Source organism: Symphalangus syndactylus, chromosome 7, assembly GCF_028878055.3.
Source record: "Symphalangus syndactylus isolate Jambi chromosome 7, NHGRI_mSymSyn1-v2.1_pri, whole genome shotgun sequence".
NCBI lineage: Eukaryota > Metazoa > Chordata > Mammalia > Primates > Hylobatidae > Symphalangus > Symphalangus syndactylus.
In genome coordinates, this window is record NC_072429.2 from 102,557,311 (window position 1) to 102,584,882 (window position 27,572).

General features: G+C 35.4%; 1 protein-coding gene across 44 annotated transcripts in view; it reads left to right on the plus strand.

Annotated features, from left to right (window-relative positions):
* RIMS2 (regulating synaptic membrane exocytosis 2) overlaps positions 1-27,572 on the plus strand; it is a 775,242-nt gene that overhangs the window by 312,903 nt on the left and 434,767 nt on the right. For 3 of the 44 annotated variants that reach the window (XM_055286997.2, XM_055286996.2, XM_055287000.2), the window contains exon 1: positions 5,655-6,438. The exons of 32 other annotated variants lie outside the window; for them this stretch is intronic. In XM_055286997.2, coding sequence (XP_055142972.1) covers positions 6,317-6,438 — 122 coding nt within the window. In that variant the 5' untranslated portion in view covers positions 5,655-6,316. Of the gene's footprint in view, positions 1-4,979; positions 6,439-27,572 lie in introns of those variants that run through there. 9 more of the 44 variants (XM_055287004.2, XM_055287001.2, XM_055286990.2 and 6 more) reach the window with 8 other exon arrangements.

Here is a 27,572-nt window from a genome sequence, read left to right on the forward strand (position 1 = left end):
AGAGGCTTGTGTTGTTATTAATTCAGAAGAGCATAACTTTCCAATTTTGATTCGTTCATTTAATTTTTGAGTTTGTGTTAATTTTCTTAAGATACTTAGCATAGACACTAAGCATTTGTAAACCAAGTTTCTTAAATAATTTTAAGAATTAACACTTCTTTTTTTCCTTATTTATTTATTTATTATACTTTAAGTTCTAGGGTACATGTGCACAACGTGCAGGTTTGTTACACATGTATACATGTGCCATGATGGTGTGCTGCACCCATTAACTCATCATTTACATTAGGTATATCTCCTAATGCTATCCCTCCCGCCTCCCCCCACCCCCCACCCCACGACAGGCCCCAGTGTGTGATGTTCCCCACCCTGTGTCCAAGTGTTCTCATTGTTCAATTCCCACCTGTGAGTGAGAACATGCAGTGTTTGGTTTTCTGTCCCTGCAATAGTTTGCTGAGAATGATGGTTTCCAGCTTCATCTGTGTCCCTACAAAGGACATGAACTCATCCTTTTTTATAGCTGCATAGTATTCCATGGTGTATATGTGCCACATTTTCTTAATCCAGTCTATCATTGATGGACATTTGGGTTGGTTCCACGTCTTTGCTATTGTGAATAGTGCCACAATAAACATAGTTGTGCATGTGTCTTTATAGCAGCATGATTTATAATCCTTTGGGTATATACCCAGTAATGGGATGAAAAAAGAAACATGCACTCATATGTTCACTGCAGCACTACTAACAATAGTAAAGACATTGCATCAATCTAAATGCCCATCAATGGTAGACTGCATAAAAAAATGTGGTAAATATATGCCATGGAATACTATGTGCCATAAAAAAGAACAAGATTATGTTTTTTTGCAGGGACATGGATGGAGCTAGAGGTCATTATTCATAGCAAACTGATACAGGAACAGAAAACCAAATACTATATGTTCTCACTTATAAATGGGAGCTACATGATGAGAACATGTGGACACATAGAGGGGAACAACAGACACTGTAGCCCATTGGAGGGTGGAGGGTAGGAGGAGGGAGAGGTACAGGAATAATAACCAATAAGTACTATGCGTGATATCTGGATGATGAAATAATCTGTACAACAAACCTCCATGACACAAATTTACCTATGTAACATACCTGCACATGTACCCCTAAACTTAAAAGTTAAAAAACTAAAAAAAAAAAAGAAAAAACTTAAAAAAGAAAGAATTTACACTTCAAATATTTTTGAGGATGATCTAAAGAAGTTAGTGCTGAGTTTTGGTTGCTCTTGTCATTTGGATGTTTCGTAGTACTAATTAAACAATTTGAGTTATTACAGAATTTTAGGAACTTACTGTTTAAGAAGGAGAAGTCAGGCACAGTGGCCCACACCTGTAATCCTAGCACTTTGGGAGGCTGAGGAGGGAGGATTGATTGAGGCCAGGAGTTCAAGACTAGCCTGGGAAGCATAGTGAGACCCCCCCGATCTCTACAAGAAAATCAAAAATTATTCAGGCATGATGGTGCACACCTGTAGTCCTAGCTACATGGGAGGCCGAAGTGAGAGGATCAGTTGAACCCAAGAGTTCGGAGTTACACCCAGGTGACAGAGCAAGATTCTGTCTCAAAATGTCTATATCTATATCTATATCTATATCTATATCTATATCTATATCTATACTGATATAGAAGGGGAGAAACCATTGCTAATGATATAGCTAATCACATGAAAGCTAATAATCTACTATTTTATTTACTTGAGCATTGCTAAAGAAAATTCATGGGCCAACATTATGCTTAATATGTGATGGTTAATGATTGTGTTATAATTTTAGCATTCTCCACTGTTTGTAAATTAAATTTTGAGCTTTACTTGTGGCTAGTGTATCAAAAAGTATAAATGAAAAAAATTTGTCATGTTCTTACCCAGAGATAATCAATATTATCATTTTGGTTTATGTTGTTCCAGTGTGCTCTCAGATTTTGAACATTTAAAAACCTTCTGAGATATACTACTAAATATTTCTCAAAATGTTGTAGCAGTATACACTCCTACCAATAAACATGGTATGAGACTGTGCGTTTTTTGATCCTCTGGTCAATATTTTGCCAATTTAATAGGCAAAATGCATTATCTTATTATTTTTATTTGCATTTTTTGATTACTTTTAGATTGAACTTATTCAAGTGTTGATTAGTTTTTTAGATATCTTCTGTCATGAAATTGTCTTTGCTTCCAAAAGTTCCTTAACACTTCTGTTAGGACTCTAATTATCACTGTCATTTCCAGTGAGACTCTAAAGATTCTAACAGAACATACATAGAGAAACCAATTGCCATCATCTATACCATTTGTAAGAGTTAATGTCTCTCTGCTGGACTCAGTGTAAATATGGAGCTGATCTTGCTTGGAAGTTCTTTTGAGTTTATCTAATTTTTCTGGGAAAGGATAATCATAAGCCCTACATCCTATCAGCACTAACAGGTAGAAGGATAGAGACTTGGACAAAGAAAATATAAATATTTGTCAAATGAATAAGCATGATAAATAATTGTTAGAATTCAGGTACCAGTAATTTGATTCCTTAAATAGTTCATATGAGTTTACTTCCAAACACTGTATACTTTATAATTTATAAAATGTGTTGGTACATATGAGATTTTAATACAGTAATTTCCCTATGAGGTGATATAGCTTATTTTACATTCGGTAAAACCATAGCTCAGATACATAAAGTAAATATGCTGAGGTAATATAGCTAGTTTGGGTTGGAGTCAGTACTTAAAACCAGGCTGCCTGATTCCAAATACCATGTTCTTTCTGTTCTGACAGAAGTCTCCAATATTTATGTTACATGTGAACCTGCACTATATTGAAAATTTAAAACAAACATTATCTATAAACATTCTTTATAATATTGAGGATATCCATAACAAATTACAGAGTCCATTCAAAGCACAATGTTTTTGATTGCAAATATTGGTTACTCTTGTATTTATGACCCTTATAAGATGATGTGGCAGGCTAAAAATAAGCAAAAAAAAAAAAAAAAAAAAAACAAAAAAACAAAAAAAAAAAACCCTGTAGAAACTGAGAACCAGATGAAGTCCTGTGGCGGTTTCCTATCCTGTTTATGTATGTAATTGAAAAAGAATTAACTTTTTGATAACATGTAGGCATCCATTCATTCAACAAATGTTTAATGAACCGCCTACCCTGTGCTAGGCACTATGCTAGATGAATGAGACAAGAATGAAGGACTTAACCTCATGGAATTGAGGGTGAAAGATATTAAACATTTTTTCAAGTAAATATATAGTCACACATATCAAATGCTGTGAAGAATAAGCACAGAGTATAATGAGAATGCATAATAGGGGACCTAATTTAGGTCAGAGAAAGTCTTTCTAAAGGAGGGACATTTGAGACCTTAAGGATGCGTAGGGGCAGGTGAAAGGGTGGTTGGTAATGGAGAGGGAAGGTGGAAGAAATCATTTCTGGGATACTGAGGGAACTAGAACAAAGCTGCTCACTAGTATGGGTGTAGTATAGTGAGAGCTGGAAAAATAAGTCTCTTTGAGGAAGGCAGTTGATATTTCGTTGACTCTTTCAAAGGAGTCATTTTTAAGTTTCATTGTAGTGTTTCCATTACTTAGACCACTTTGATGCTTTTTCTATGACTTAGTCTTCATATCCAATTTTGAAATATAAAAGAAACCTTTTTAACAGCAAATGTTGTTTTGCAGTATAATCACCTTCTTACTTAGTAGACTTGTTTCCAAAGGGCTTCTGATTATTTATAAAAATTAAATCTATTTAAAAGGGGAAAATTTACATTTTTTCCCATCACAGATAGTATGAGCTGTGAAATTGACTTGAAAATAAGAAATTTAAAAGTGTTTGTTTACACTTGTAGAAATTGACCTTTCATAGGTGTGAAAAATCAACTCATAATCAGAGGCTTAAAAATTAAAGCACATCAGGTTGCTTCTGCTTGAGGTAAATGGAAGAAACCCATTTAAAGTTACCTGTGAGTTAAAACATTTGAGATATTTGCTCTAACTAAAATACCCTTGATTAGGCCACTGGCAGGTAATTTTCCTATTCATCTATTGAAATTGGCCATTTTACAATAGGTGTGCGTGTGTGTGTGTGTGTGTGTGTGCATGTGCACGTGTGCACATATGTAAAAAAATAGAATCACAGGGAAGGAACATAGAAAATGGAGTCCAAAACAAAGACAAAAACAAAAAGAAAATCAAAATATTTTTTCTATCTTTTATAAATTGTGTGATGTTTAATTCAGTACAGCTTCAGGCCAGGCACAGTGGCTCACGCCTGTAATCCCAGCACTTTGGGAGGCCAGGCTGGGTGGATCACTTGCGGTCAGGAGTTTGAGACCAGCCTGGCCAATATGGTGAAACCCTGTCTCCACTAAAAATACAAAATTAGCTGGGCGTGGTGGCACACTCCTGTAATCCCAGCTACTCAGGAGGCTGAGGCAGAATTGCTTGAACCCAGGAGGCAGACGTTGCAGTGAGCACCACTGCACTTCAGCCTGGGTGACAATGAGTGAAACTCTGTCCCCCAAAAAATAAATAATTAATTAATTTAAAAATAAATAAATAAATAAAGCATCAGTTTCTTTTCATCCATAAAATGATGGTGGCATTAGCACATACAATGTTTTCTGGATATTAAAAAATAAATTTAGAAGTGCTTTATAAACTAAAAATACTTTATGATATTTAGGTATGTATGTGTGTTTGACAAATAGATTGGTGTGTACCTATAAAAATCTGAAATAATAAATAATAGTGAAATAATAAAATAATAAACTGAAATAAAATGGGGGTACTCTTAGTTGAGAAGAAACCCATAATTGAATATCTTATTTTAAAAAATGGTTGTTTAAAAATTTATATTATTACATGTTTAATTTGTGTTGTTCTTTTGTGACATGATTATGCCAAAAAAGAATTCATAGCTTTTAAAAACTTAATGTATTTAAATGTCTATTTATTGATAGTGTATGGAAAGGGATAAAAGGGCAAAGAGTTGCGGCAAAAAGGGCAAAAAGGGCTGGATCTATTAAAGAAATGTCAAAGGTTAAGAGCTATTAAAAGTCAATAAAAATACTAAGCATCTCTGTAAGTGAGTTAATATTTAAAATTTGGCTTACACACTAGTTTTAGAGATCTGTTATGGAAAGATGGATGTGCTTGAGTATAGAATAACCTGAACATTTATCAGAAACAGAATTATTCACTGAGAATAGATGATGATGGGGTGGCTTTCCAAGACCAAAGGAGCCTTCAGGAAACATTTGCTTCTACAAAATGCTATGACCACCATTATTGAAATAAATTAGTAATAATTGATAAAGTGTCTCTGGCCTTGACTGTAGGGTTTTTCCCCCACCTGGATTTGGAGGGAAGTTTTAATTTAATGTGTGGTGTTTAGGTGAATTTTAATTGAAAAGCTATAATTTTTTTTCTAAAATTATGTGAATAACCATGTAGTCACTATGTATATAGCCTTTATAAAGGACCAGATTCAACATTATCCACTTTTCTTTAAAAATAAATAAATGGAGAAATTTTAAAATAAGAAACTAAAACACCAAAGTACATGTTTTCCAAATGTACTTCTCTTAGAAGCATGGCATTTTAAATGCAGATGATAAATGCTTTATTGTTGATCATATTTTTGTTGCTTCATGACATCAAAAGAAGAATATACCACTTATTTTTAGAGTGTTCTGGTCCTTTGCAGCAGCTTGCACATTGAAGAGATATACTCTGTTGCTGGAGTTGTTTTTCAGGAAAAGAGAAAAGCGTTGGGGAAATGCATAATTTCTCTGACTCTTATCCAGTAGTAGCATTGAGAAGATACCTTGTCCCCATTTTTATTCCTTCTGATATTTTATTGCTGGCAGCCAGATGTGCTAAAACTCCTGACGACAGCATCTATTCATTGCGTGTTTTTAATAGGCTTAGAGAAATATGAGTAGAGTACATGAAAGCAGCTCAGCTTCACACTTCAGCTGGGAATGCCCAAAAAGCTTACTGCTGTTTAGAATTCTTGCTACAGTCAGGAGAAAGCCGAAAGCTGCACGGGTACTGAATCTTCTACGACTGAATTAGAAGAATAATGACTGTACAATTAACTATCAACCTCTGTTCATTTAAGCACAGTTTTTACAGAGCTCAGGAGAAATATGGAACTTGATTGGCGTGTTTGTATTTGATGGTGTCAGCAAATAGATGATTTTAAAGACAGGTGGTAGGGAAAAATAAGAGAAGGGGAAAAAAAAGAAAGAAAATGCAATTTGAGACATTGCGCCAGGTCTGCAATTCTGTTTTATCTCATTTTCATGGGGTTTTCTCATCCCCACCAAATATCTTACAAAATGAGCTTTTTGGACAAACACTGAACAATGCAAGGTGAGTAGAGCTAAACTGTATTTTCTTTTAATATTGTTATTTTCAGAATAATAATCTTATATGCCAGTAAAAATTGTTTTGTATTGAAGTGCTAGTATTATAAAGGTGTTGTCTGTTTACTGTAAATATAAAATTTTATATAGCATTCTTAATTTGATTTTAAGAAGGAAAATAAGCTTACTTCAAAGCAGAAAAAGCATCTTAAATTTAACTAGCTTGACCTCTGAAACGTAATACAGATATCAGGCTGTTTCATTATTTTGTTTTCTAAATACATAAAATGACTTAAAAATGCCCGATAGATGTTTTCTTTGTGATCATGGCAGTGATTACATTGCATATATAAGGATGGGGGCTATTTAATCATATGTGATTTGTTTGAAAATGTGAATTAGCAGTCGTGCATGCTCCTGTAAAACATGTGGAAGATGTTTTCTAGGCTTAAGACATTTCTCTATGCAGGGTAGCTCAATAATCACTTTTAAACAAGATATATTGTGGAACTGCGAATAATGCTTTGCATTAGGTCAGCTAATTTGGCAGGATTCTTTGTTGTAAATTCCTATTGCTTTTTCAACCTGATCATTTTTCTGTGGTGAAGGCTGTTAAATTATGAACATATCTCTCAGATGGTTTCTCTGGCTTACACTAAAAGATATTCTATTAAAGAATGCTTTTGGAATGCAGTTTTATCATCCAGTTCTTTCCTCATTTAAGTTGTTTGGCTTTTGAGAATTTCTCATGTTACATGCTTAGTATAAAAAAGACCCCATTTAAGTAAATATATGTGGAGAAGACTGAGAAAGAAATTCTGTGAACATGGCAATGCACTGAAACCTTCTGGAAACCGATGGGGAACTGATAATGCATAAAATATTGAATGGTTTTACCTGTCTGTTCTTTTTAGTATCTCTGAACAACGTGAGGCATCCTATTTTGGAGATTAAAAAAATATCGGTTATACAATATGTATCTTAATTTAGCAAATGAAAACAAGGCTTTTAAAATTTGTTGGCATTTAAAATGTTTACTGTTGAGAAATATATTTATAACCTTTACTTTGAACATGGCATAACATATCTATTTCTTATAAAATTTCACTTTCTTTCCTCAATCCAGTTCTATTCAATAAACTAATTGGATTTTGTTTATATTTTATCTTGAGACAAATTAAAAACATAAAACAGTATATGAAATGTTAGGATATTCTAAATTGGGTATCTGTATTTTAAGATGCTGTTTTCCTTTTTTAAAGTAATACATCACTTTAGTGTCTATAATTTATCATAAAAATATGTATTTTATGTTATATTTAAATTAAAAAGCAAGTATGGCTTTCTAAAAATTTCCATGACCTGAAGCTACCAGAGTTTTAGGATTTGTACTCATCCTTTATAAACCTTTTCCTTGTTTTAGTTCCGTCTTTTTTTTAAATGCCAAGAATTTGTATGTAAATGTATTAATATTAGGGTTTAGGTATAGAAATTATGCTATTAACAGCATAGTAAGGAATTGGTTTTAAAGTAAGTATTAATTTAAAAATCTGAAAATAACTATTTTTTGAGGGAATTGTGTGCATCCCTGTCACTGTGTACTTGCTTTGGCTTCAAGTTTCTTTTATTGTTGGCATGCCTATAATTTCAGTAAGAGCCTTTAAAGCTGTCATTAAAATCTGGACTTTTATGCTGCTGCCCTTAAACATTAGATTATGAAGTTTTTAATGCTTCTATACGACCACTATTGTTTAACTTATATTGATTATTATCTAAAACTATCCCAAACTACCAATTAATCGATAAAGAATTTATCTTGCTTTAGGGGTAAAAATCTCTGCCTTTATATGTTCTTATTCGTCTTTAAAAATCATTTGACCTTATATCACAAATACATCTATGCGTCTTCATAAATGATCAGCTACTTGATTTACTTTTAAGATCAATCAAAAAGTTCTGCAAAATAGTTATTGTTTTAGAAGTATGATGAGTGAAAAAATAAGTATATGAATTTTATGCTTCCACATATTTTAATTTTTTGGTTATTTTTTGTGTTCACTTTAGATACAAGGGTCTTTTAAACCTTTTATTCTGCTTATATTCTTTTAAACAATATAAGTGCCTATGCATCCTGCATAGGTATTAACATTTTAGTTAACACTAAAGTGGAAAGTAAAGATATAGACTAAAAAATTATTCTTGAAGAAAAAAATCATGGAAGAAGAATGGCCTGAATATGTTATCGAAAGATCTCATATGCAAGAATTTAAATTTTTTTTCTGAATAATGGACCTTTCAATTAGACATCTATGATCTTCTTAAGCATCAATTTAGGCATCAATTATATAACTATCATCTCTGGAAAGAACAGTTTTGGTTGTTAGTACATGAATAGTAATCATTTAATTGTTTGGACTAGTTGACATGGAATATTCAGTATTTGTATTGTGACATTAACAATGATCTTTAAATTGATAGAAAAAAACCATCAATTTGGACAATTAGATATTTTATTCTGAATTGCTTTCTAGTAGGGATTACTAGAATAGTACCATGCATCATTTGTAGACAATGTATTATTAAAAAGGGGCCCTTTCAAGTAGTTTTTAAACTAAGACTTTTGTTCAGTAGCTAATCTTATCCCCAAATCTGCAACTCAACTTTCATTAGGATTTTAGATGGTGAGGCAGTTGACTTCTATGACATATTAGCAATAAAACGTTAAAGGATGAAAATCTTCCATAACAACTGCTCCAGAAACATTTCCAAGTTCAACTTGTCAAAGGAGGAAAGATTTTTAAACCCACCAATAATACTGTATGTGTCGTAAGTCCCCAAACTGGAGATTAATATAGATTCTTAAGTGAATTAATTAACTAACAATTAAATGAAATTTATCTATGAGTAATAATTATTAAAATATTTTAGACTAACTTTTTGTTGGAAACCATATAGCACAAACCTTATTTTCATACTGAAAGTGTTTAGCTTATTCTCTTATTGTATGGTTCTTGAGTACCATTTTAGTGCATGAAGCAGGATTGTCTGTCTTTTACAGCTAAAATGAAACAACTGGATGTCTAGCAAAAACAAATCATGTGTCTGCATCTTGCATAAACTCACTTAACTCACTTGATAGGTTTTGATGAAATGCCACTTTAATTTTTTGTTATCAAGTTTTCTCATTGTAAACTCTCTCTCAAGTGAAATTATTTAATCAGGACACAAAGATAATTGCTTTTGTCATTAGTAAAAATGTCAAGTACTGAGTTCAATATGAAATCTAATTTTTGTGAGCTTGTCTTTGGAAGCAAACATAAATATTGAGACGCTAGAAGATATATTTTTTAGCATGGTTCACTGCATTGAGTTATCAATTGCTTTGGGCAATATTCAAATAAACAAGCTAATGATGGCTATCTTTTGTGATAAAATTGTTCCTCTAAGTTTTTCCATTTGCTAATTTTTAGCCATCTTTTTTATACAACAAAGAGATCTGTATTTTCCTCTAGAAGTAATTATTTTTTTGCCACTGAATGTGTGACAGTGAAGTTGCTGTGCCTTCTGGCCACACAGGGGCATAATAAAACTGGAATTTATTTAGAGTAGATATTAAAAACAGTCTTTCTCTCCGTATACATACAATGAGATATGCAGACTTTCATATTTAAAAGTAAGAAAAGAAAAAATGTTAGTAGACAGAAGAATATTTGGATTTGTTTTTTTTTTCAATTACAAGTAAGATAACCATACGATCCAGTTTGTCTGAAGTACTCCCAGTTTATGCCTGCAGTCATCCAGTGATTATTATTAGTACTATTCTCTCTAAAAAGTGTTGTGATTTGAAAGTAAATTATAGGGCTACTCTAATTATAAAAGTGAAATGTAAAGCTTAAATTCACTTAGTTTAAGTGGATTCTTTTCCATTGAAACATTGCCACTGTCCTAAAACATTAATATTTTAAGTAAAATCTGACTTGCTAAATAAATGTTTATTTAGTATTATTTTGGGTCAGAAGTTCTTAGTTTTTCCTGTAGCATTTATTATTGCTTTGATTTATAATCAAACCAGTAATTTGTGTTCAGGAATTTTGGCACAGATAATGATTCTTCATCATGGTACGTTAATGACTACTTTGACATTGAAAGAACAGCATGCTTACTTTTCATAGTTCTCAGGGTGCAATCTACACAGTGTGCATTGTTTGGACTTGGTATGATTCCAGCATAATTGATTTTTCATATTGCATGAAAAGTCTGTGTTATGAGGTATAAAGCATCCAGTCATCTAATATACACATTTTATGTACATATATATATACTTTATTGAACATGCATAATTGTTATTATAAAATATTTTTATAACTATAACATTATTCATTATAGGCATAAAAGCTTATAACACAATTATCTATTTAGATTTCTAATCAAAATGGCTTTTGATTTAGATATGTGTGTCATTAGTATTTTCACTAGAATATTTACTGTGGACCTTAGCAATATACTACAATTATTAGTATGTGTCCTTAATCTGACACTGATCTACAGTCTTTAAGCATTTTCTTTATTGAAAGAGTTTTATAAAGCTTCTGCTTTGGGTGAGGACTGACAGGTAAATGTTAACTATACTTTTAATTTATCAACTTCTGTATGATCATAAAGGATTTTAAAAGTTGAAAATAATTACGAGTAAACTTCTTTAATTCTGGCACTACTCATTAAATAGTAAAATGAATTCATTTCATATGGGCTATAGGCTTTCTTCCTATCCATGTATGAATTACTTACAAAAAATTCATGGCCCCAACAAAAGAATTCCTAGGACTCATCCACAATTTTAGTTTTGCTTTCAAATTTGAGAAATTGTAAGTATTTTAGAAAAATGTGTGAACATTTCTTATAGGGAAAAATGGAAAAACCAATTGCACGTTAAAAATTATAGTATCTTAAAATATGAGGGCTCTTTATTTTGCCTAGTGTTTTTTAAACTATGCTTTCTGTTTTGGGCAGAGAACACTTTCAAGGTCAAACTCAATATGCAAAGCAGATAGAAGTAGAGCAGCTCTGGTATAGAAAATGGGACATAGGACCCATGTTTGGTTCTAAGAAACACATTTGGAGACTTTTTTATTCTACTGCTGTCATTTTACTCTTGAACAAACTAAAGTCCAGCTGCTTACTTAAACTCGGGACTTACGGTTACTTATATGGCTTTAAACTTTTCATTTCATTGTAAGTCCTTTGAAATGTCAGACACAGAGTTAATGGAAAACGATAAGGAAAACTACTGTGTTTAAGTAAGGATTTATTTGTACCTGACTTTTCTGCTACACATTGTATCTTTATGTTGGGTAGTATTGAACATAGATGTTGTGCTCATATCTAGGGTCTGCTGCTTACTGGCTATGTGTTACTGGTAAAGTTGCTGTCCTATGAGCTCCTTGAATTAGGGGCCACATATTTATTAATCTCTGAATTCCCACAGTTATGTTCTTCACACTCCTTCCCAGTCAATACCCACTCCCCTCAGCCTCCAGAACCAGCTGTTGTACTGCTTCCCCCCCCAGTGTAGATTAGTTTTGCTTGTTCTAAAACTTCACATAATGAAATTTTATAGAAGGTACTCTTTTTTTGATACGGCATTTTACTCAGCATAATTTTATTTATTTGTTTGTTTTCATTTTTATTTTTTGATGTGGTCTCACTCTGTCACCCAGGCTGGAGTGCAGTGGTGTGATCTCGGCTCATTACAACCTCCCCCAAGCTCAAGTGATCTTCCCACTTCAGCCTTCTGAGAAGCTAGGACCACAGGCATGTGCCACGATGCCTAGCTAATTTTTTTTTTTTTTGGTAGAGATGGGGTTTCGCCATGTTGTCCAGGCTGGTCTCAAGCTCCTGAACTCAGGTGATCCACCTGCCTCGCCTCCCAAAGTGCAGGGATTACAGACATGAGCCACTGCTCCCGGCCTACTCAGCATAGTTTTAAAACATTCATCCATATTGTGGCACGTGTGAGTAGTTTTGTCCTGTTCATTGCTGAATAGTATTTCTTTTTATGAATATGAATATACCACACTTTCATGTAAGTCTTTTTGTGGCCATATATTTTTATTTCTCTTGGGTAAATAACTAAAAGAGAAATTTGTGGATCATAGGGTGGGTGTATGTTTAGTTTTATAATGCCACATCATTTTTAAAAGCACATTTAAATGATACTTATCTACAGTTTTTAAGTATTTTCTTTATTGAAAGAAGTTTTAAACTCCCACCAACAATGATTGAAGATTTTGGTGATGCCATATGCTTTCCAACATTTGGTGATATAGGTTTTTAATTTTTGTCATTCTGGTGAGTTTATAGTGGCATCTTGTTAGGATAATTTTATTATATTTGCCTCATGACTAACAACTCCAAGAACTTTTTCATGCCGTTGTTGGCTATTTGTGTATCCTCCTTTGTAAAGTGTCCAATATTTTTTACATTAGGTTGTGTTTTTATTAAATTCACTAGTAAGTGAATTTATATATATATAATGTATGTTTTCTCCCATTCTGTGGTTTGCCTGTTTATTTTCTTAACAATGCCTTTTGATGAGTAGAAATTTTAATTCTGATAAAATGTAATTTACTAATTGTCTTCCATTGTGGTTTTTATTTTCTGTTTGCACTCTAAAAATCCTTGTTAACCCCTAAGTCAGGAAACTATTTTTTTTTTCTTCCAGAAGCTTGAGTTTTAGCTTTTTGGTTAACGTATATGATCCATCATAAGTTAATTTTTGTGTATATAGTGTGAGGTAGGGGTCAAGATTAATATTTTTTCCAGTTGGATATCCAGTTATTTCATTACCATTTGCTGAAAAGGCTTAAAGATTTCTATTCCTCATTGGATGTATTTGTCACATTTGTAGAAAATTGAATAGTTGTATAAGCATGGTTCTATTTCTGATCTGTGCAATACACCAGTCTTACTTTATAGTAATCTTGATGTCAGGCAGTGTAAATCCTCCACCTTTGTTCTTTTTGTCCAATAGGTTATATAGTCCAGGTCTTCTGCATATATATATTTCAAATATGTATATACATATTTGAGACAAGGTCTCTCTCTGTCACCCAGTGGTGTGATCATAGCTGACTGCAGCCTCCAACTCCTGGACTCAAGTGATCCTTCTTCCTCAGCCTCCCAGTAGCTAGAACTATTTTTGTAGAGTTTTGTACAGACAAAACATTTTTTTTTTTTTTTTTTGTCTTGCTATATTGTCTAGGATGTTCTGGAACTCCTGGCTTCAGGCTATCTGCTATACTTCTGCCTTGGCCTCCTGAAGCACTGGGATTACAGGCATGAGCCACTATGCCCAACCTCATATATTTTTTATAATCACTTTGTTAATTTTGATTTGAAAAGTTTTCTGGGATTAAATCTTGGATTGCGATGTATTTTTGTAGATTGATTTGGGAAGAAATAACATCTTAACACTGAGTCTTCCAGTGGTGTATCTCTTCATTTATTTAGGTCTCCTTAAATTTATCCAAACAGTGTTTTATATTTTTTAGAGTAGATATCTTGTATGACTTTGTGAAAATTTCCATAAGTATTTTAAGTTTTTTATCTCATTATAAATGGAATTCTTTTAAAAAATTTCAATATCCAGTTGTTTGCTGCTAGTATATAAAAATCTAACTTATTTTTAATATTAACCTTTTATCTTTTAACCTTTTCAAATTCACTTACTAGTTCTAATAGTTGCTTTGTAGATTTGTTATGCTATTCCGTGTAAGCAATCATGTCATTTGCAGAGACAGTTTTATTTCTTTTCCAGTATTTATGCTTTTTATTTCTTTTTATTGCCTTATTATAATGCATAAAACCAACAGTATGTCAAACAGAAGTTGTGAGAGTCTCTTTGTTAAATAATAGTTTTTTGTTTTTTTTTTTTTTTTGAGACGGAGTCTCTCTCTGTCACCCAGGCTGGAGTGCAGTGGCGCGATCTCGGCTGACTGCAAGCTCCGCCTCCTGGGCTCACGCTATTCTCCTGCCTTAGCTTCTCCGAGTAGCTGGGACTACAGGCACCTGCCACCACGCCCAGCTAATGAGACGGGGTTTCACCGTGGTCTCGATCTCCTGACCTCGTGATCTGCCCGCCTCGGCCTCCCAAAGTGCTGGGATTACAAGCGTGAGCCACCGCGCCCAGGCTAAATAATAGTTTTTTTAAAATAATCACGAATGGGCCGGGTGCAGTGGCTCACGCATGTGATCCCAGCACTTTGAGAGGCTGAGGCAGGCAGATCACGAGGTCAGGAGTTGGAGTCCAGCCTGACCAACATGGTGAAACCCTGTCTCTACTAAAAATACAAAAATTAGCTGGGCGTGGCCATGTGTGTCTGTAATCCCAGCTACTCAAGAGGCTGAGGCAAGAGAATCGCTTGAACCTGGGAGGCAGAGGTTGCAGTGAGCCGAGATCTCGCCACTGCACTCCAGTCTGGGTGACAAGAGCAAGACTTCATCTCAGAAAATAAAAAAAGAAGGTGCAACAGAGATAACTAACCAGATAGAAGACACTCCATCTCAAAAAAAAAAAAAAAAAGGTGTGAATTTTGTGAAGTGCTTTTTCTTCAGTAATTGAAATTATTTTGTAATTCTTATTCCTGATTCCATAATAATGCTAATTGTATTAGTTTAGCTTTTGAATATTAAACCAACTTTGCATTTCTGGGTTAAATACCACCTCATGGGATACTTTCCATTTTATATATTGCTGGTGTAGATTTTCTGTGATTTTGATAAGGTTTTTTTTGCATCTATGTTCATGAGAGATTTTAGTTTTCTTAAGCTGAAATGTCCATGACAGGTTTGGGCATTAGGGTTATTTTGACCTCATGAAATGAGTTTGGCATTTACTTTTTCTCTATTGGATGAACAGTTGGTATCAAATTGGTGTTTTTTATCCCTTAAATATTTGATAGAATTCACCAGCAAAACCATCTAGACTTAAAGTTTCTCTGTGTGAAAATTTTGATAAAGTATTCAATTTCTTTGGCTACATGTATGTCTTCTTTTGAAATGTGTCTGCTCATGTGCTTTGCCTATGTTTTAATGGGGTTTTGGGTTTTTGCTTATTAATTTGTTTAAGTTCTTTATAGATTCTGGATATTAGACCTTTGTCAAATACATAGTTTATAAATATTTTCTCCCATTCCATAGGTGTCTGTTGATAATTTCTTTTGCTGTTCAGAGGCTCTTTAGTTTAATTAGGTCCCACTTGTCAATTTTTGGTTTTGTTGCAATTGCTTTTGGAGTTTTTATGTCATGAAATCTTTGTCAAGTCCTAGTCCAGAATGGTATTTCCTATGTTTTTTTTTTATAGTTTTGGGTTTTACATTTACGTCTTTAATCCATCTTAAGTTGATTGTTGTAGGTGGTGAAAGGAAGGGGTCCAGATTCAATCTTCTGCATATGGCTAGCCAGTTATATCAGCACTATTTATTGAATGGGGAGTCCCCTTTCCCCATTGCTTTTTTTGTCAACTTTGTTGAAGATCAGATGGTTGTAGTTGTGTGGCTTTATTTCTGGGTTCTGTAATCTGTTCTGTTGGACTTTATATCTGTTTTTGTACCAGTACCATGTTGTTTGGTTTACTGTAGTCTTGTAGTATAGTTTGAAGTTGGATACTGTGATGGTGCCTCTAGCTTTGTTCTTTTTGCTAAGGATTGCTTTGGCTATTTGGGCTCTTTTTTGGTTCTATGTGAATTTAAGAATAGTTTTTTTTTTTTTTTCTAATTTGGTGCAAAATACTGTTGGTAGTTTAAAAATGTTCAATAGCTCTAATCATTAGAGAAATGCAAATCAAAACCAGAATGAGATACCATCTCATGCCAGTCAGAATGGCTATTATTAAAAAGTCAACAATAACAGATGCTGGCAAGGTTGTGAAGAAAAGAGAATGTTTATACACTGTTGTTGGGAACACAAATTTGTTGAGCTGCTGTGGAAAGCAGTTTGGAGATTTCTCAACCCAGCAATCCCATTACTGGGTATATACCCAAAGGAATATAATTGTTCTACCATAAAGGCACATGCATGCATATGTTAATTGCAGCACTATTCACATTAGAAAAAGCATAGAATCATCCTAGATGTCCATCAATAATGGACTGGATGAAGAAAATATACATATACCTCATGAAACATTATACAGCCATAAAAAGTATGAGATTATCTCCTTTGCAGCAACATAGATCGAGTTGGAGGCCATTATCCTAACCAATTTGATGCAGGAACACAAAACCAAATACCGCATGTTCTCACTTACAGGTGGGAGCTAAGCTTGAATACACATGGACACAAAGAAGGGAAGATTAGATACTGGGGCCTACTTGAGGATGGAGGGTAGAAGGAGAGTGAGCATGGAAAAACTACCTATCAGGTACTATGCTCATTACATGGGTGATGAAATAGTCTATATGCCAGATCCCCAAGTTTACTCATGTAACAAACCTGCACATGTACCCCCAAACCTAAAATGAAAGTTGGAAAGAGAAAGATAATAACACTATGATGATGAAAAATAATACAAATTTTAAAAAGAATTCAATTTCTTTAAGATAAATAGGATTGATTAGGTTTTATGTTCAGTCTTTCTCAATATGGTCAGTTATGTTTTTCAATAAATTTATATTTTTATTTAAGTTGACTAATTTGTTGTTATAAATTTCATAGTTCTTTTTTTTTTTTTTTTTGAGATGGAGTCTCGCTCTGTCACCCAGGCTGGAGTGCAGTGGCACAATCTCAGCTTACTGCAAGCTCCGCCTCCTGGGTTCACGCCATTCTCCTGCCTCAGCCTCTCCGAGTAGCTGGGACTACAGGCGCCCGCCACCATGCCCGGCTAATTTTTTTTTTGTATTTTTAGTAGAGGTGGGGTTTCACCATGGTCTCGATCTCCTGACCTCGTGATCTGCCCGCCTCGGCCTCCCAAAGCATATTTCTTTATTATCTTGTTAATGTCTATAGATCTAATAGTGATGACCCTTATTTTATTCTGATATTGTTATTTTGTGATGTGTGATCTTTCTCTCATTTGCTTGTCAGTTTGCCTAGGAGTGTATCATCATTTTTCTTTTAATTTTGTTACTTTTCTCTCTTATTTATCTACCATTTCAATGATTACTCTTCCTGTCTTAATTACTCCTTTTCTTCTACTTATTATGGATTTAATTTCCTCTTCTTTTTAAAGCTTTGGAAGGTGGAACTGTATGATTTCTTCTGATTCATTGATTATTTTAAAGTGTGGTTATTTCTAAACATTTAATTTAAAAATATCTTAGCCTGGGGATCTGGGAGCCAAGATGGCCGAATAGGAACAGCTCTGGTCTACAGCTCCCAGCATGAGTGACACAGAAGACGGGTGATTTCTGCATTTCCGTTTGAGGTACTGGGTTCATCTCACTAGGGAGTGACAAACAGTGGGTGCAGGACAGTCGGTGCAGCGCACTGTGCGTGAGCCAAAGCAGGGCGAGGCATTGCCTCGCTCGGGAAGCGCAAGGGGTCAGGGAGTTCCCTTTCCTAGTCAAAGAAAGGGGTAACAGACGGCACCTGGAAAATCGGGTCAGTCCCACCCTAATACTGCGCTTTTCCAACGGGCTTGGAAAACGGCACACCAGGAGATTGTGTCCCACACCTGGCTCAGAGGGTCCTATGCCCACGGAGTCTCTCTGATTGCTAGCACAGCAGTCTGAGATCAAACTGCAAGGCGGCAGCCAGACTGCGGGAGGGGCGCCCACAATTGCCCAGGCTTGCTTAGGTAAACAAAGCAGCCAGGAAGCTCGAACTGGGTGAGGCCCACCACAGCTCAAGGAGGCCTGCCTGCCTCTGTAGGCTCCACCTCTGGGGACAGGGCACAGACAAACAAAAATTCAGCAGAAACCTCTGCAGACTTAAATGTCCTTGTCTGACAGCTTTGAAGAGAGTAGTGGTTCTCCCAACAGGCAGCTGGAGATCTGAGAACGGACAGACTGCCTCCTAAAGTGGGTCCCTGACCCCCGAGCAGCCTAACTGGGAGACACTCCCCAGTAGGGACAGACTGACACCTCACTCAGCCAGGTACTCCTCTGAGACAAAATTTCCAGAGGAACTATCAGACAGCTGAATTTGTGGTCTCACGAAAATCCGCTGTTCTGCAGCCACTGCTGCTGACACCCAGCCAAACAAGGTCTGGAGTGGACCTCTAGTAAACTCCAACAGACCTGCAGCTGAGGATCCTGTCTGGTAGAAGGAAAACTAACAAACGCAAAGGACATCCACACCAAAAACCCATCTGTACATCACCATCATCAAAGACCAAAAGTAGATCAAACCACAAAGATGGGGAAAAAATAGAGCAGAAAAACTGGAAGCTCTAAAAAGCAGAGCACGTCTTCTCCTCCAAAGGAACGCAGTTCGTCACCAGCAACGGAGCAAAGCTGGACGGAGAATGACTTTGACAAGTTGAGAGAAGAAGGCTTCAGACGATCAAACTACTCCGAGCTACGGGAGGAAATTCAAAACAATAGCAAAGAAGTTAAAAACTTTCAAAAAAACTAGACGAATGGATAACTAGAATAACCAATGAAGAGAAGGGCTTAAAGGAGCTGATGGAGCTGAAAGCCAAGTTTCGAGAACTACGCGAAGATTGCAGAAGCCTCAGTAGCCGATGCGATCAACTGGAAGAAAGGGTATCATTGATGGAAGATGAAATGAATGAAATGAAGCGAGAAGGGAAGTTTAGAGAAAAAAGAATAAAAAGAAATGAACAAAGCCTCCAAGAAATTTGGGACTATGTGAAAAGACCAAACCTACATCTGATTGGTGTACCTGAAAATGACGGGGAGAATGGAACCAAGTTGGAAAACACTCTGCAAGATATTATCCAGGAGAACGTCCCCAATCTAGCAAGGCAGGCCAACATTCAGATTCAGGAAATACAGAGAAAGCCACAAAGATACTCCTCGAGAAGAGCAACTCCAAGACACATAATTGTCAGATTCACCAAAGTTGAAATGAAGGAAAAAATGTTAAGGGCAGCCAGAGAGAAAGATCGGGTTACCCACAAAGGGAAGCCCATCAGACTAACAGCTGATCTCTCAGCAGAAACTCTACAAGCCAGAAGAGAGTGGGGGCCGATATCCAACATTCTTAAAGAAAAGAATTTTCAACCCAGAATTTCATATCCAGCCAAACTAAGCTTCATAAGTGAAGGAGAAATAAAATACTTTACAGACAAGCAAACGCTGAGTGATTTTGTCACCACCAGGCCTGCCCTAAAAGAGCTCCTGAAGGAAGCACTAAACATGGAAAGGAAGAACCGGTACCAGCCACTGCAAAAACATGCCAAATTGTAAAGACCATCGAGGCTAGGAAGAAACTGCATCAACTAACGAGCAAAATAGCCAACTAACATCATAATGACAGGATCAGATTCACACATAACAATATTAACTTTAAATGTAAATGGGCTAAATGATCCACTTAAAAGACACAGACTGGCAAACTGGATAAGGAGTCAAGACCCATCAGTGTGCTGTGTTCAGGAACCTGTCTCAGGTGGAGAGACACACGTAGACTCAAAATAAAGGGATGGAGGAAGATCTATCAAGCAAATGGAAAACAAAAAAAGGCAGAGGTTGCAATCCTAGTCTCTGATAAAATAGACTTTAAACCAACAAAGATCAAAAGAGACAAAGAAGGCCATTACATAATGGTAAAGGGATCAATTCAACAAGAAGAGCTAACTATCCTAAATATATATGCACCCAACACAGGAGCAGTCAGATTCATAAAGCAAGTCCTGAGTGACCTACAAAGGGACTTAAACTCCCACACAATAATAATGGGAGATTTTAACACCCCACTGTCAACATTAGACAGATCAACGAGACAGAAAGTTAACAAGGATATCCAGGAATTGAACTCAGCTCTGCACAAAGTGGACCTAATAGACATCTACAGAACTCTCCACCACAAATCAACAGAATATACATTTTTTTCAGCACCACACCACACCTATTCCAAAATTGACCACATAGTTGGAAGTAAAGCTCTCCTCAGCAAATGTAAAAGAACAGAAATTATAACAAAGTGTCTCTCAAACCACAGTGCAATCAAACTAGAACTCAGGATTAAGAAACTCACTCAAAACCGCTCAACTACATGGAAACTGAACAACCTGCTCCTGAATGACTATTGGGTACATAATGAAATGAAGGCAGAAATAAAGATGTTCTTTGAAACCAATGAGAACAAAGACACAACATACCAGAATCTCTGGGACACATTCAAAGCAGTGTGTAGAGGGAAATTTATAGCACTAAATGCCCACAAGAGAAAGCAGGAAAGATCCAAAATTGACACCCTAACGTCACAATTAAAAGAACTAGAAAAGCAAGAGCAAACACATTCAAAAGCTAGCAGAAGGCTAGAAATAACAAAAATCAGAGCAGAACTGAAGGAAATAGAGACACAAAAAACCCTTCTAAAAATTAATGAATCCAGGAGCTGGTTTTTTGAAAAGATCAACAAAATTGATAGACCGCTAGCAAGACTAATAAAGAAGAAAAGAGAGAAGAATCAAATAGATGCAGTAAAAAATGAAAAAGGGAATATCACCACCGATCCCACAGAAATACAATCTACCATCAGAGAATACTACCAACACCTCTACGCAAATAAAATAGAAAACCTAGAAGAAATGGATAAATTCCTCGACAAATACACCCTCCCAAGACTAAACCAGGAAGATGTTGAATCCCTGAATAGACCAATAACAGGCTCTGAAATTGTGGCAATAATCAATAGCTTACCAACCAAAAAGAGTCCAGAACCTGATGGATTCGCAGCCGAACTCTACCAGAGGTACAAGGAGGAACTGGTACCATTCCTTCTGAAACTATTCCAATCAATAGAAAAAGAGGGAATCCTCCCTAACACATTTTATGAGGCCAGCATCATCCTGATACCAAAGCCTGGCAGAGACACAACCAAAAAAGAGAATTTCAGACCGATATCCTTGATGAACATTGATGCAAAAATCCTCAATAAAATACTGGCAAACCGAATCCAGCAGCACATCAAAAAGCTTATACACCATGATCAAGTGGGCTTCATCCCTGGGATGCAAGGCTGGTTCAACATACACAAATCAATAAATGTAATCCAGCATGTAAACAGAACCAAAGAAAAAAACCACATGATTATCTCAATAGATGCAGAAAAGACATGTAAACAGAACCAAAGAAAAAAACCACATGATTATCTCAATAGATGCAGAAAAGGCCTTTGACAAAATTCAACAATGCTTCATGCTAAAAACTCTCAATAAATTAGGTATTGATGGGACTCATCTCAAAATAATAAGAGCTATCTATGACAAACCCACAGCCAATATCATACTGAATGGGCAAAAACTGGAAGCATTCCCTTTGAAAACTGGCACAAGACAGGGATTCCCTCCCTCACCACTCCCATTCAACATAGTGCTGGAAGTTCTGGCCAGGGCAATCAGGCAGGAGAAGGAAATAAAGGGTATTCAATTAGGAAAAGAGGAAGTCAAATTGTCCCTGTTTGCAGATGACATGATTGTATATCTAGAAAACCCCATCGTCTCAGCCCAAAATCTCCTTAAGCTGATTAGCAACTTCAGCAAAGTCTCAGGATACAAAATCAATGCACAAAAATCACAAGCATTCTTGTACACCAATCACAGACAAACAGAGAGCCAAATCATGAGTGAACTCCCATTCACAATTGCTTCAAAGAGAATAAAATACCTAGGAATCCAACTTACAAGGGATGTGAAGGACCTCTTCAAGGAGAACTACAAACCACTGCTTAATGAAATAAAAGAGGATACAAACAAATGGAAGAACATTCCATGCTCATGGGTTGGAAGAATCAATATCATGAAAATGGCCATACTGCCCAAGGTAATTTATAGATTCAATGCCATCCCCATCAAGCTACCAATGACTTTCTTCACAGAATTGGAAAAAACTACTTTAAAGTTCATATGGAACCAAAAAAGAGCCCGCATCGCCACGTCAATCCTAAGCCAAAAGAACAAAGCTGGAGGCATCATGCTACCTGACTTCAAACTATACTACAAGGCTACAATAACCAAAACAGCATGGTACTGGTACCACAACAGAGACATAGATCAATGGAACAGAACAGAGCCCTCAGAAATAATGCCGCATATCTACAACTATCTGATCTTTGACCAACCTGACAAAAACAAGAAATGGGGAAAGGATATCCTATTTAATAAATGGTGCTGGGAAAACTGGCTAGCCATATGTAAAAGCTGAAACTGGATCCCTTCCTTACATCTTATACAAAAATTAATTCAAGATGGATTAAAGACTTACATGTTAAACCTAAAACCATAAAAACCCTAGAAGAAAACCTAGGCAATACCATTCAGGACATAGGCGTGGGCAAGGACTTCATGTCTAAAACACCAAAAGCAATGGCAACAAAAGCCAAAATTGACAAATGGGATCTCATTAAACTAAAGAGCTTCTGCACAGCAAAAGAAACTGCCATCAGAGTGAACAGGCAACCTACAGAATGGGAGAAAATTTTCGCAACCTACTCATCTGACAAAGGGCTAATATCCAGAATCTACAATGAACTCAAACAAATTTACAAGAAAAAAACAAACAACCCCATGAAAAAGTGGGCAAAGGACATGAACAGACACTTCTCAAAAGAAGACATTTATGCAGCCAAAAAACACATGAAAAAATGCTCATCATCACTGGCCATCAGAGAAATGCAAATCAAAGCCACAATGAGATACCATCTCACACCAGTTAGAATGGCCATCATTAAAAAGTTAGGAAACAACAGGTGCTGGAGAGAATGTGGAGAAATAGGAACACTTTTACAGTGTTGGTGGGACTGTAAACTAGTTCAACCATTGTGGAAGTCAGTGTGGCGATTCCTCAGGGACTTAGAACTAGAAATACCATTTTATCCAGTCATCCCGTTACTGGGTATATACCCAAAGGACTATAAATCATGCTGCTATAAAGACACATGCACACGTATGTTTATTGCGGCACTATTCACAATAGCAAGGACTTGGAACCAACCCAAATGTCCAACAACGATAGACTGGATTAAGAAAATGTGGCACATATACACCATGGAATACTATGCAGCCATAAAAAATGATGAGTTCATGTCCTTTGTAGGGACATGGATGAAACTGGAAAACATCATTCTCAGTAAACTATCGCAAGGACAAAAAACCAAACACTGCACGTTCTCACTCATAGGTGGGAATTGAACAATGAGAACTCATGGACACAGGAAGGGGAACATCACACTCCGGGGACTGTTGTGGGGTGGGGGGTGGGGGGAGGGGGGAGGGACAGCATTAGGAGATATACCTAATGCTAAATGATGAGTTAATGGATGCAGCAAACCAACACAGCACATGGATACATATGTAACAAACCTGCACATTGTGCACATGTACTCTAAAACCTAAAGTATAATAATAAAATAAAAAAATAAAAATATCTTATTATTTTTTATGATGACAATTATTCTGGTGAGAGAAATATCTTATTATTTTTTATGATGAGATTTTGTTCTAGTGAGAGAACATACCTGTATAATCTCAATCAGTTTAAATTTATTGGGATTTGTTCTACTGCCCACTGTGAGGAGTATCTTGAACATTCCACATGTATTTGAAAGGAATGTGTATTCTGTACTTGCTGGATGTTGTGGTCTATAAATGTCAATTATGTCTTGATGTTTAATAGTGTTGTTCAGATTTTCTGTCTCAGTGATTTTTTATCCTATTTTTTCTCTCAATTGCTGAGAGACGTGTTAAAAATTTTAACTATGATTATAGAATTTAGCGTCTTTTTAATTCCGTCAGCTTTTGCTCTGTGTGCCTTAAAGCTCTGTTACTGGATATCTACACATTTGTGATATTTATGTTTTCTTTTTTTTTTTCTTGAGACAGGGTGTTGCTCTGTTGCTCAGGCTGCAGTGCAGTAGTGCATCCTTGGCTCACCACAGCCTCATCTTCCCATGCTCAAGCAATCCTCCCACCTCAGCCCCCTGAGTAGCTGGGTCTCACAGGTGCAAGTCCCCCCACCTGGCTAATTTTGTTTATTTTTTGTACAGATGAGCTCTCACTGTGTTTCCCAGTCTGGTCTCGAACTCCTGAGCTCAAGTGATCCTCCTGCCTTGGCCTCCCAAAGTACTGGGATTACAGGCATCAGCCACCATGCCTGGATTATGTTTTCTTGATTAATTGACATTATAGGAAAAGCTTTGTGAAATGTTTCTCTTTTCCTTGGTATTACTGTTTGTGTATAAGTCATTAATATTAATGTTTTTTGTACTTTTTCTATGTTTATTCTTGGTTTACAGCATTTACTCCCCCTTCCAAATATGAATAGTCAATAATTTTTTAAAAGACACATACCAAATAAAGAGAAAAGGGGTGAGAAGCCTCATCTTTGACCTGAAAGAGGGCTTTTCTTTTCCTTCTTCGTGGCTAATAACACACAGTGTCAGGAAACACTCATTGGAGAAAAACCAGTCTCAGAGTGACTCGAGGTCAGTGGTCCTTTCTACTTGTGTAACTCTGAATAGTCCAAGCCAGACCTTAGGCTTCACTGAGCACTGACTTCAGCCAATTGGCCTACTCTGAACACAGAGGAGCTCCAGAGAATTTTCACACCTTGCTTTGCTTCCTTTGCTTTTTGCTTTCATAATGATATGAAATCTAATTTTTGTGAGCTTGTCTTTGGTAGTTAATAGTATTAACTACCATTTTGGGGGCATCTATTCCAGGCTTTGTCCTTTACATTAATTGCAATTTTTTCCTTTTCAAACCCTGCAAGGTGGTATTACAAGCTTCATTATATCATTAAGGAAAGTGAGGCTTAGGCAGAGTTCTGACCAGTGATTATTCTTTTGCTGAAATGGAAAACCCAACTAAAAATGGCTTAAGGAAAAAGAGTATTTATCAGTTCACATAACTGAAAACAAAACAAAACAAAACAAAACTGATAGTACTAGTTTCAGCCTCAGCTGGATCTGTGTGCTCACAAAGAGCCTCATAGTCCTGTTTTTGTCTCATGGGTCTAACCCTTAGTTGAAGGTGGTCAAGGAGATCACTAGGATACCTCAGCACCCTATGTCTTTTCCTTTTTTCGTCTCAATAGTGAAAAATGCTCCTGTTACAAAAACATCTTATTTGATATTCATATAACCATGTATGCAGATACTTTTTCTCTAGTGTGTCTTTTTGTAGTGATTTACTTTCAATATATCTGTGACTTTAATATAAAATGTATCTTTTATCACTTTAAGAACATAATTGGCTCTTACTTTTTTCATCAACTTTGACAATTTTTGCCTTTTACATAGAGTATTTAGTTCATTAACATTTAATATAATTATTGATGTATTTGAATTTAGGTATTTGTTTTATGGATTTTCTTCCACTTTTATTTTTGTTTCTTCCTGCCATATTTTTTGAATTACGTGAATACATTGTGGAACTCAATTTTTTTTAACTTTTATTTTAAGTTCAGGGGTGCATGTGCAGATTTGTTACATAGGTAAACTTATGTCATGGGGGTTTGTTGTACAGATTATTTCATCACCTGGGTATTAAGACTAGTACCCATTAGTTATTTTTTCTGATCCTCTCCCTCCTCCCACCCTCCACCCTCCAAAAGGCCCCAGTGTGTGTTGTTCCCCTCTATGTGTCCATGTGTTCTCATCATTTAGCTCCCACTTTTAAGTGAGAACATGCAGTATTTGGTTTTCTCTTCCTGTATTAATTTGCTAAGGATAATGGCTTCCAGCTCATACAAGTCCCTGCAATAGACATGATCTCATTCTTTTTTTATGGCTGCAATTTTTAATTTATCTATTTGCTTATTAGCTACATCTATTCTTTACCATTAGTTCTTATTGGTTGCACTTTCACAACCTATTTACAATCATTCACAATCTATTTAGTGTTTATATTGTGCAATTTTATGTGAAATGCTTTAAGCAGTCTTATGTATTTTAAACAAATCAAGAGAAATGAGTAGTCTTTTACGTTTATTCACATATTCCTCGTTTTAAGTTTCTTTTCTGAAGATCCAGATTTCCATCTGATAGACTTTTTCTTCAGCCTGGAGAACACCTTGTAGATATCCACATCTCCATTTGCATTTACCTGAAAAAATCTTTTCTTAGTCTTCATTCTTTGTGAATATTTTTGGTGGAAATAGAATTCTATGTTGACAGTCTTTTTTGTTTGTTTGTTTTTAAATTTACGTTTCTGTAGTTTAAACTGGCCTTCATAGATTTTTGATGAGAAGTAAGTGGTTCATGATGACAAGTCATTGGCACTTGATTGTCTTTCTGTATTTAATTTGTTTTCTTTGGTTTCTTTCAAAAATTTATCTTTATCTTCTGTTTATAACAATTTTGTTGTGATATGCTTACATGTGTGTTTTTATTGGATTTATTTTGCTTGAGTTGGCTGTGCTTTGTATGTGTATAAATTTATGTTCTTTTTTAAACCAAATTTTAATTTTTAACTTAATTTAATAAGTTAGGCCATTGTTGTAGCATTTATTCTACCCTATTTTCTATTTTTCTTTTGATTTCTCAGTTATTTGTATTTTAGACTTTTTATAGATTATCCTGTCGGTTCTTGGAATTTTTTCAACTTTTTTGTGTTCTTTAGATTAATTTTAAATTTTATTGATTTTATTTCTTTCAGAATCTCTTATCAGAGGTAAAGCTCATCTAGTGAATTATTAATTTCCAATATTTTATACTTTGTTCTAAAATTTGCATTTGTTTTTTATAGCTACTATATCTCTGTTGAGATATCCTATCTTTTTACTCATTTTAAGAATCTTACCTTTATTTCCTCAAACATAGTTGTTATAGTGGCTTTAAAATCTTTTTCTGCTAATTTTAACATCTGGGTTTGTTGTCTCACAGTCTTCATTGATTGCTTTTTCTCTTGAGTATGGATCTTGTTTTCCTATTTCCTAATATATCAGGTAAGTTTGAAGTGTATTTTGGACATGACTAATAATGCTTTATAGACTCTGAAGTTAGTTTGTCCCTCTG